Below are 11,841 nucleotides of genomic sequence, written 5' to 3'. Positions count from 1 at the left end.
AGAGTGAAAGGTATAGAGGTCCGATGAAAATATCATTTAACTAATTTTTCGAAAAAAATGATATTTTATTTAGTTGCATTCAGGTCGCTTGCAAACTAGGTTTGGTGGTGATTTTGTGTGATTGTTTTTTTGTTGCAAATTATCCAAAAACGATTGACTAAATAGCGGTGGCTTGTGTAAATTATTGAACGTTCAGCTTTGGATCGATAGATCTCAGAATACTCGCCTTGGATTTTTTTATTTAATGGTATTAAGTTAAATACGCAATCATATACCCACATACATATGTATGTTTACATAATTTCGATTCCGGAAAAAATAGCGGTTATTTCGGTTTTCTGTCCAGCTTCGAGTGATTAATTTATAACTTTTTTAAATACATATTGTTGCGTAGGGGTGGGTGGAGGATCCAAGTCAAAAGGCCAACAGTCGTTTCACAGCATTTGTTGATGATTCAGGAGATACACGTATTGTCACTGCTCAGTCCAGAATGAATTATATCGCCTACGTACCGCCCTATAAAGGGTAGATCTCTCAGGACGCCTAATCTGTTTACCTGTTGTATAGTCACGTATTCGGATATGTATTTCCAAGACATTGGGTCTTCCCGTAGCGATTCTGAGAAATAACTAATATCGGTAATTGTTTAGCCTAAATGCACTTAGAGTCCAGATATAATCTTTAGAAGTAAGTGCATGCATTTAGTTAATCCGATAACAGATATCCGTTGGTCTAAGTACAATTCGCTCAATCCACGGCGTACGTAACAATATTGTAAAAAAAAGAAGAAACCGACGAAACATCAAAAATCATATCACATCATTAATGAGTTTTCCATTTCTGAGAACTCTAGCGGGAAGTGACTGAGTGGCGTTACCGACCACTTACCGACAACTAAGTTGATTCGGGGGTCTTCATTGTTAGCCCCCGACTGCTCTTAAGGCGGGAGATAATCCTCGAATCAAATTAAAACGGCGGCTCCTTTTTGCCTACGCCACACTATATTATTAAATGTTTTAAATGTAATATTATTAATAATAAAATATATAAACATAAGTTGAAAGTGCAAAGAAAAAAAAACCAAAAATAACACAAAAAACACTACTTTCTACGAAATATTATAATTCTTTATACCTGGGACGTGCCTACTCTACAGTTTTATACCCGAATATCCTGTATTTGAATGTTTGGGTTTGGCGTATTTTTCAATAAACATGTTGAAACATGCAAGCGGTGTTCGGAATATCGGAAGCAATATTGTTTTTTATAGAAAATTAATTAATTAAAAAAAAAAAATACCAAAAGTACCAGTAATACCAGTATTTATATTTTTTTTTATTTCGATAATACCGGTATCGGAAATTCCAGGTATTTTTGCAATCCTTATCAGTACGACAAAAAGAAAGAGAATTTCACCGCACGCCACTATATATGTATGTATGTAATGTATTCCGATCACTTTTTGGTCACTTAAATGATTCATTTTCCCTCATCCGTTGATATAACTCATTTGATAGGAAATCCATCACTTCCATTTAGAATTCTCAACAGTAAGGAATGTGATCATTGACAATTTCACGTACATATTATTGTATATTTTTACATTATTTTAATTCGCATCATTCTGTTTGCTTTCGAGGAACGAGTCTGACGTACCAGTCAGATACCGCTGTACAGCTGTCTTATTATTTATTATTTTTTTATTACAGAATTAAGCTGTTCCACAAAAAGGTGAAAAATGGAAGTTGTGTGGTTTTCAATCTTCATTTTGTGTTCACATCACATCAAAATAATGGTAGAAGCCCAAAAAATTGAACTAATTGCACAGAATGATTCAATATATGCCAAAAAAAGTGGTGGCTATGGAGAGAACAAATACTGTATGAACGAATTTATTTTTGATTATATGCACGTCTGTCCGGAAAAATTTAAATTAATGGTGCAAAATGGTGAAAACGTTTGTGTATATATAAAAATTGGAAAACAAGACGATAGATATATTGAACGTAGTATAAATCTAAATCCATTGAATTTTTCTACATTGGTCGACCAGAATAATAAAAATTTGAGAGGATTGTTCTGGACCGATTACAAACGTGCTTATGATGGAGGCATTTTCTTCAATTGGAATCATGAACGTCAAACTATGGGGAAGCCTTTGTTGTTGGATATAGTCAACGGTTTATCTGAAAACAACAGTAGTTTCAGATGTCTAGCAATCGATGTTGAAACTCAAAATTTCACAGTTAAAAGTTGCACAGATGAACTCCCCAGATTATATGTAATTCGTGCGATCATCAGGTATGCACCTTTCAGAAATTGGTCGTGTAAGCGGATCAAATACTCAAACAGTCTAGAATCGTGTCTAACTTTTATAAATGAAAACAAATTATTTGTATCCAATGATGATGAAAAAAGAAAATGCCAAATACTAAGTAAGCAAGGTCTAAATGCAAAAATAACATTAGAAGATGGTGTATATTGCTACGTGAACAAGGAAAGCCGAAGCATTTTATTAACGAGAAATGTATCAGCCGTGAGTCGAATTTTTATGAGAGCAAGTGTATAATGGAAGTACAGATGCGAGATACTAGCTATGATGGTTACATAAGCAAGCTACTTGCCAGGTGCTGTCTGAAATACTCTAATCTGCGTATACGTTTGTATCTACATGCACTAGTTTATCTAACTTCGATCCTACACATTTTCTCTTTAAAATGAAAAATTCACATTGATTACTTTGAATGTTCTAATTTTGACATGATCTAATTTAAGGATGCGGGACTGTTTCGTGGATATCGAATGACGGACAAGGTGAAATGTGAACTTTTGGTTAAAAAAACAGAAATGCCACTGGAAATTTGGAGAAATTCGTAAGTATTGATACATTTTTAAATGATTATATGAAGCATCCAGGGGCGTCAACCCAGCACCCCCCCCCCCCCAACTGACGCCCCTGGAAACATCGGTCTGGAAGTATTGGACTCTATATTAGTGGTTCTTAGCCCTTTTGGGGTTGCGAAACACTTTTAGTAACATGTGCGAAACATCTTGTCTAAAAATGATTAAAAAAAATATAGCTGTATTATAATAATAACTGTTAAATTCATTAGAAATTAAATAATAATGTATCGAAAATGATATTGATTATATTTAAATTAAAATTAAAATTGTATGTATATTATTAATATTAAAAACCGGTTCAATAATTTCTCTTATCCTAGAAATGGGATATCTGTTTCCGTTGAAAACAGGAGCGCTGTATCAATACATGACATCATATGTTTTACTGATTCTATGGAGTTCCATCCGACAAATGTCGGCTTGAAAATTTCAAATTCATCAACTTTTGAAGTGGAAACAGACGGATGTGGTGACTATTGGTGTGTCACTGACAACGGTGATAAATACATTGAAACTAACAAGTTATCATTTGTCAAGAGCGAATATAATTGGCTAAACACTTATGACATCCAATTTGAATTTGAAAAACCCTCCGATGTTTTCGACATTAAACAACATTATCTGGAAAAATTTAAAAATTCCAGGTATGTAAAATTTTCATGACTAATCAGCGTAAGATTGCATATAAAGATTGAATATTTGACATTTATTTGCAGTTTCTTCAAGTCTTATTTAATGGAAACGAATTCAAATGCATATAGACTGAAACACATCTACACCAATTCGAGTGTTGTGTTTCGTATTGATATATCCAAAAGTGTAATGGATAGAATTAAAATTTCTGAATCGGACCTTGGCGAAATTGTTAAGATTGAAAGTTTGCTTTGTCAACAAATTTTAAGGGAAACTATTGCAGCAGGTAGGTTGCATCTATTGAGCTTGTGAGGAGTGCGTTTGATAGTTTGAATCAATAGGAAATCGAAGAATTCAATAATGATAATTATTGATGACCAATCCATATAGACGTGGTGTGGTGTAGTTAGGCATTATGTACATTTCGTCACCCTCGCCACGTGTCCCATCTGATTGGAGTATACATATGTACATATTCGATTCTTATCTTTTAACAGCCGTAGCAGCAACCGGTATTTAAGCCCCATATAATATGTATATGTTTTCGTCTGGTGTCAGTCCTACACATTTTAAACGGCCCCGTTCGGCCCATTGAAAAGCTTTTATGGCATTCTTATTCGAAAGCCTTCTAAATTTGACTTGCCTGGTAATTTAGTCCGCTTTTTTTAACAAAAATCTGTATGTTTCTTGCGGTATTTATGGATCGAATGATTATCACGCTTCATCTGGTGTACTACAAGGGTCTAACCTCGGTCAATTATTATTTACTAGTGGCCTGCATGTACACAGTTGTGTACTCGGCAAGAAATCACAATTCGAATCAACGGAAGCCGCCATTTGATCGGCCGACAGGTAGTGGTTAATATTTTAAAGATAGTTCCTTGGAGTTCACTCCATGACTATCGATCTATCGTATTGTATCTGATCTAGTTCGCGTTGATGTTGTAGTGCGGGCTGGCAGCTGTTCGCTTATGGTATGTTTTTTTTTTAGTCTGCAACACTAAGCGAAATTAGTGCATCATCTGTGGGATATTGTCTGGGTTAGTGTGTTAGTGGGTGGTTAACAGGTTTGAGACCGTTGGGTGGTGGTTTTCTGATTAAATTTGACTAAATACTAGTTTTAGCCTATACCCATCTTCAAAATGTCGATGGGTCTTTGATTGAACGTGAGTTTGGTCTCACTGAGGGAATTGATCAGGGGGTTGTCTATCTTGCCGAGAGACTTGAAATAGTTCACGACAAGTTTGTGTACGTGTTTTTCAAGGTAGTCAATGTTTAGGTCATTGTGAATTATGTTGTTTTTTGTGTACCAGTCGTAGTTGCCCGCGGCATGCAAGAATTTGTTTTGAACTGTCTGTAGTGTGAGTATGGATCTGTGGAGATGGTAGTGTGAGCCCACACGGGGCTCGCGTACGTGATTTGTGGGCGGATGATGGATTTATACAGCAAGCACTTGTTTTTAAGCGAGAGCTTGCTGTTTGGTTTGCATAGTGGGTAAAGCTTTGACACAACTGCCCTAGCTCTACGCACAGCGTTAGTGATGTGGGGTCTCCAGGTTAATTTGCGGTCGATTATTACCCCCAGGTAGCGGGTAGACGTGGTCCAGTTGACTGGTTGGTCATTTATAATGACTGGCTTGGCTGGTTTACACCGTTTTTTTTACGTCTGGAGAAGAATATTGCCTGACTTTTGTCCGGGTTGATTTTCATCAGCCATTTGTCGTACCACGCTACCAGTTGGTCCGAGTACTTCTGGAGGGCGAGCGAGATTCCCTTGGGGCCGACGGAGCTCGCTAAGATGGTGTCATCGGCATGCTGTGCTATGTTTGTGTACCTATGTGTAGGAGTGGGTATGTCGTGTGTGTACAGGTAGAATAGTGTGGGGCCGAGGATGGAGCCTTGGGGAACCCCAGCGGAGATGCCTCGCTGAGTTGATATGTGGTCCTTGAGTTTGACCTGAAATTTCCTTTCTCTTAGGAAAGATGCGATGGATCGTATTGAGTGGGGGTGATGTTGGCAGCAAATGAGGCCAACATAAACCAAATAATTATTATATACGATATCCACTGCCCAAGTGTAAGAGCATCGGGCATGCGCAAAGCCCACTTTTGTGCCCACACTATGCCGCGTCTCTTTCCACAATATACGATTCCAAGGGGAGAAAGAAAGACGGAGCAGGGTTAACGGGCAGCACTTCACACACACGCATTAGACAATTATTATATACGATAGTTAATGATATTGGTATGTCGATTAATCACTCTGAATTTTCCTTTTTGCTGATGACTTGAAGATTTTTAGAACAGTCAGTAGGCATTCCAACTATAATGACCTAGAATTGTTGTGAATGGTCTATTAATAATCGTCTACCGTTCAGTTTGACAAAGTGTCATATTACTTCTTATTCAAGGCCACTATCCTCTATTAAGTTTTTTTATAGCTTTCAGAACTATCAGTTACCGAGAGCTGACTCATCTGTGGATCTTGGCATACTATTATATTTAGGAGTGACTTCAAATTGTCGACTTATATGTATTACAAATATGTGCCGTAAGGCTACCAAAATGCTTGGATTTTTTTGCGTAAAGCTCACTACTATCAAGATGCAAATATTATCGGTGGCTGTTACCGCATCGAAAGTCGAAAAATCAAAATATTTATGACGATGTTCATATGAAGAGCGGGTAGTTTATAAAACTATTAAATAAATAAATAAATATATCAGTGGCGTGCGGACAAATTATCTCTCTTTTTGTCGTACAGCCTTACTTAATTTGCGCGGGCAGGATACAAGAGGAACAAGCTGTTCCATATTATACCTATACATATATACATAGTACCGTTTACCATGCATACATTCTTTTCGATCTTTCGACTTAAGATCTTTCGATTTTCGATCTTTGCTTTCCAATATTTGCTTTTCAATCTTTCGACTTTCGATGCAGTGAACCAGACCCAAACATTATCGGGTTGATTTATTGTTTTCTTGTTTGGAGCATTTTAGAGTTTGGGTTTATCAGTTCCAGTGAAACGAAATTCTTTCCCTTGATTGACAGAGTACAAAATAAGTTTCCTCGATCCTGTATTTATTTCTCACATTTTTTTGCACGATATCTTAGGTTTCGACTCACTATCTTCGAGAAGGATTCTTGCCATATGCAAATTCCTTCTTTGGAATATTAAAGGGAAGTAATGACAACCCTTTGATTTTATCGGAGCTTAAATTTTGGGCTCTTGAAAGTCGACTTTTTCAACCTATTGTGCGAGAACGTCTACTTTTGGTATTTCATCTCTTGTAGAGGCTTTCCGGTTCCTTAACGTGATAAGGGAGTATTTTGACTTGTTTGATTATCGCGTTGATGAACTTGTCAGTTTCATGAGATTTAACATGAATGATTGATAATTAATTTAGTTTTTGTTGTTGCTTTTACGTAAGACCGGCGTCGGCGTGATGCATTAAGGTAACATACATAGGTCACAGCGGTCATTATTTTTTTATCCATTTTAATGTACATATTTTTTAAAATAAAATTTATATAAAAAAATCTGCGGAGCTGGCACTGGATTGAGATCACAACATATTATAGTTGAACTGTCTTTCTATCTTTTAATTTGATCACACATGTTTTCATGTGTTCCTGTATATTCTTTTCCCGCTTCAGTTCACGGCTAAATTAAGAAATGTATTCAAGATATATACTTTTATTTATTTCAGATAATAGCAGCGTCATCAAAGATGGTAATCGCTTTTTATTTTGCAAATATTCTGGTGACTTCGGTTTGTGTAGACCTTTTGAATGTCACAATGAATCAAAAAACAATTGTTATGAAGTAATGTGGAATTTGTTTATTCATTTGGCATTTATATTTTTATATAATTTCCCTTAACTAGCGTTATTCTGTTTTAGTTTGTTAGAAATCCTAATACGTTTAAGGAGACAGTAGAATATATTTTCAATAAGGACGATATCACCAAAGATGACGTTCAACTTTTGGTCGACGAATTAAATGGCGTTGAAAAGAGGCCGAAAATTTTTATTTTAGAAGTTGATAATACTATCTTGAATAAAGTTAATGTTTCTGAAGGTGGAATACATGCCAGCGCACAAAATTTAGTAGTAGGAGTGACCGGAATTGGATTTGAAGGACCAGATCCCATTGTTGGTGTGATGTTGAGTAAAAATCAAACAACTGACGTGAACAACGATTTCATCTCATTTTTGAATAACGGTAAGTAACAATGAACAGCGAAGTACCAGAGAGATAGAGATATTAAACTTTTTTTTTCGACTGGCAATTCAAATTTTGATAGAATGTTGTATTGTCATAGATCAGTGCAAATTTTAAATAAAATCGGTTTGTTAGATGTGACTCAAAAATTGGTTATAAGATTTTATAATATTGAAGAGTATTCAAAGGTAAGTGGAGTCAGGTCGAGGTACAAGAAAACACGCAGGCAGGTTCCAGTTCTTTATTGCTGCTCGTCCGGTGGAGGTCAGGATCCGAATGCCACCGATCGAGAGCGTACCGTTCTTATATCATAGAGCGCTCAGCGCATACACGTTTATGACACGTCAACAAGTACAGTCATTGGTCAAGGAGTCGGGTGTAGCCATTGGCCACAACGCCCGACTCCACCATTGGTCGGCGTCACCATGACGTCACCGGTCCACGGGGCGTCTCCCTATGCAACGCTACACAACCCCCCTCTTAAGAGAGATCGTCCCGATCGACCCACCAATTTACACCTTAATTTACACATTAATTTACACATTAATTTACACATTAATTTACACATTAATTTACAATTACAAAACAGCTACATACAATTACAGTCAATATTCGACGGCCTTATACCTTGCGAGTCTATCCAGGTGCACCACCATTAATCGGTTTGAGCCGTCGAATTCCCTGCGTATCCTATATACTACGTCACTAAGTTTAGTCACTATGGTGTACGGTCCTTCCCACAACGATTGCAGCTTTGGTGAAAGCCCTGGAGTCTTGGCAGGGTTGTACAGCCATACTCGGTCACCTGTTTCGTACGCCGGTTCGGTTCTGCGGACGTCGTATCGCGTCTTCATACGGCTATTCTGCATCCGGAGGTGGGCTCTGGCGAACCGATGTACCTTGGCCATGCCTTCGGTCAACTTCGTGGTATATCGGTGTGGATCTTGAGGTTCGCTGTCTGGTGGAGGGCCCCCATATAGTAGGTCCGCCGGCATGCGCAGTTCTCGTCCGTACATCATGGCTGCTGGTGATGCTCCTGTCGCATCGTGTTGGGCCGCTCTATATGCCATGAGGAAGTGCGGAACCAGCGTGTCCCAGTCGTCCTGCTCGTCGTTGACGAACTTCGTCAAGTGCGCCCGCATGGTTCGATTGAGTCGCTCGACCATTCCATCGGACTGAGGTCGGTATGGTGTTGTTCTCGTTTTGTGTACGCCCAGCCGGTCCAGTGCCTGACGGAACAACTTCGACTCGAAGTTTCGTCCCTGGTCAGAGTGCAGCTCGTTCGGGACGCCTAGCCGCGTGAACACTTGTTCTACCAGGGCGTCTGCTACGGTCTCTGCCTCCTGGTTCGGTAGTGGAATCGCTTCCGGCCACTTCGTGAAGTAGTCCATGGCCACCAGTATGTATCGGTTTCCTCGTTCGGTGGCCGGGAGTGGACCCAGAATGTCGACTGCCATTCGTTGTAGTGGCGTCCCCGAAAGGTACGGTTGAAGTGCCCCGCGATTCCTTCGGTGTGGTCCGTTGTGGGCCCCGCACTGTGCGCATCGTTCGCACCACTGGGTGACGTCGATTCGACACGTCGGCCAGTAATATTTTTGGCGCACGTTTCGGTACGTTTTATTGATACCGAAGTGGCCCCCCGTGGGCGCGTTGTGCATCTCCCACATGATTTCGGGTATCTTCTCAGTCGGCACCACCAGCTGCTTTGTGTGACGTGTTCCCGCGGTGTTCTCCCATCTCCGGTACAGCTTACCGCCTTCCACCTCCAATGCGTCCCATTGGGTCCACAGTATTTTCAGTTCCTGCTCCTCAGCAGATACTGTTTCCCACGGTGGTCTCGTTCCGGCGTTCTTCCACTCGACGATTTTGTCGATCGTCGAGTTTGTCATCTCGTTGGGCAAGATCCCTACGAGGGCTACTCGTGCTTCCGGTTCTGCGGGTTCTACTGGTTCCGTTCGGGCCGAGTCGTTTTCTTGATCGGTTGTCTCTGCGCGTGAGCATTTGGGACACTCTTCCGTACACGGCCTTCGCGATAGTGCGTCCGCGTTCCCGTGCTTTATCCCCGGTCGATGAATGATGGTCACGTTGTACTGGCCCAGAATTTCCAGCCACCTCGCCAACTGGCCCTCCGGTCTTTTGAAGTTCTTCAGCCACGTTAACGCTGAGTGGTCGGTTCGTAACGTGAACTTCGAGCCCGATAGGTAGTGGTGGAAGTGTTGAATGGCTTTAATTGCCGCCAATAGTTCTTTTCGGGTCACGCAATAGTTTTGTTCGGGTTTGTTCATTGTCCGGCTGAAATACCCGATCACTTTCTCCACCCCCCCTTGAACTTGAGACAAAACTGCACCGATGCTATGTTGACTGGCGTCGGTGTCCAACACATATCGCTCTCCCGGCTGGGGATACGACATAATTGGCGTGGTAGTCAGCGCTTCTTTCAACTTTTCGAACGCTTGTTCGCACGTCGGTGTCCACTTGAACTCGCGCCCTTTTTCCGTTAGCTGATGGAGTGGTTTCGCGATCTCGGCGAAATTGCGCACAAATTTTCGGTAGTACGTGGCCAGTCCCAGGAAGCTGCGCATTTGGGTTTGTGTTTTCGGAGTCGTCCAGTCCCGCACGGTTTGGACTTTCTTCGGATCTGTCGAAATTCCTTCGGCTGACACTCGGTGTCCCAGAAATTCGACCTCGCGGCAGCACAATCGACACTTGTCTGCATTCAATTTAAGGCCGGCTGCCTGTATCCGTTCGAACACATTGTTTAAATGCACCAAGTGTTCGTCGTAAGTTTTGCTGTGCACGATAATGTCGTCTAGATACACGAGGACATTGCTTATGTCACCGACCACTTTTGTCATTAACCGTACGAACGTCGCTGGCGCGTTACACAACCCGAATGGCATCACTTTGAACTGAAACAGACCGAACTCTGTTACGAACGCTGTCTTCTCGCGGTCTTCCGGGGCGACCGGTACCTGCCAGAATCCGCTCTGCAGATCCAGTGTGCTGAAATAGCTCGCTCCGTTCAACTGGTCGAAAGTGTCGTCGATCCTCGGGATGGGGTGTGAATCTATTTTGGTGACGGTGTTCAGTTTCCGGTAGTCCACGCACATCCTTAGCGACCCGTCCTTTTTGGCGACCGGAACTACCGGTGACGCCCACGGCCCGTGCCCCGGTTCTATCGCGCCCTGCTTCAGTAAGTCGTCGATCATAGCGCGTACTTCCTCTTTCCGTGCTAGCGGTATCCTTCTCGGCGGCTGTTTCATCGGCTTCGCGTCTCCCACGTCGATGGTGTGGACCGCCTTGGTGGTCCTTCCTTGGTCCTTCTCGTCCCGGGCGAACGCTTTCCGATTTTCCCGAATCATGGTCTCGAGGCGCCGTTTCTCTTCTGGCAGAATATCGGCCCTCTCGAGTAACGCCGTGATCTTCGGGTGGGGTACTTCCCCGCGGATGCTCTTGACAGCAGGTGCGTTTTTCTTGCCTTTCTCGCGTTGCACGCCCCTGATGATACACTTCTCCTCTCCGCCCAACTCGAACGTAGCTCGGACATGTCTCAGTGCGTCCAGTCCCAACAATATGGGATCCTGGATATCCGCCACCGCTACGTTCCACGGAAACTTTTCGCCCTGCAGATTAAGGGTCACCCGTATCCATCGGTGGATCTTGATGGTTTGGCCCGCCGCTTGCCGCGCTCTGCTGTAATGGCCCTTCACGACGGTGTAATCTTTAGGAGAGATCTTCGCGAACAGTTCCGGGTTGATCACCGTGATGCACGCCCCGGTGTCCCCCACCATTCGACACGGCACGCCTCCGATCTCTCCTTTCACGACAAACGAGCCGGCCGTGCCGCTGCCGTCCAGTTTTTTCACTCCGGGTGTTTTGCGTGCACCGGTGATCGGTCTGACCCGTAACAGGCCGATCACTGCTCGTTTCCCGAAGCCGCCTCCTCCTCGTCGTCTTCATCCTCGTCGTTCGTTGGCTCTAGCTTCCGGACCCTCTTCTTGCGGCACAACCGGCTAATGTGTCCCGTTTGTCCGCAGTTCCAACACGTTGGAGTGGTAGTGGCTGGTCGCGCTGT

At 42.1% G+C, this 11,841-nt stretch overlaps 1 protein-coding gene across 1 annotated transcript in view; it reads left to right on the top strand.

Moving 5' to 3' along the window:
• The first annotated feature begins 1,527 nt into the window (after positions 1-1,527).
• LOC143909227 (uncharacterized) overlaps positions 1,528-11,841 on the top strand; it is a 29,566-nt gene continuing 19,252 nt past the window's right edge. Inside the window, exons 1-7 of the mRNA XM_077427131.1 lie at positions 1,528-1,579; positions 1,710-2,536; positions 2,776-2,873; positions 3,225-3,548; positions 3,621-3,823; positions 7,252-7,367; positions 7,445-7,766. Of these exons, the coding sequence (XP_077283257.1) occupies positions 1,739-2,536; positions 2,776-2,873; positions 3,225-3,548; positions 3,621-3,823; positions 7,252-7,367; positions 7,445-7,766 (1,861 nt within the window). The 5' untranslated portion in view covers positions 1,528-1,579; positions 1,710-1,738. The remainder of the gene's footprint in view (positions 1,580-1,709; positions 2,537-2,775; positions 2,874-3,224; positions 3,549-3,620; positions 3,824-7,251; positions 7,368-7,444; positions 7,767-11,841) is intronic.

The sequence above is a fragment of the Arctopsyche grandis genome, chromosome 3, assembly GCF_051622035.1.
Source record: "Arctopsyche grandis isolate Sample6627 chromosome 3, ASM5162203v2, whole genome shotgun sequence".
Classification (NCBI taxonomy): domain Eukaryota; kingdom Metazoa; phylum Arthropoda; class Insecta; order Trichoptera; family Hydropsychidae; genus Arctopsyche; species Arctopsyche grandis.
Note: the sequence above shows the minus strand (reverse complement) of the source record. Positions and strands in the feature narration are given on the sequence as shown.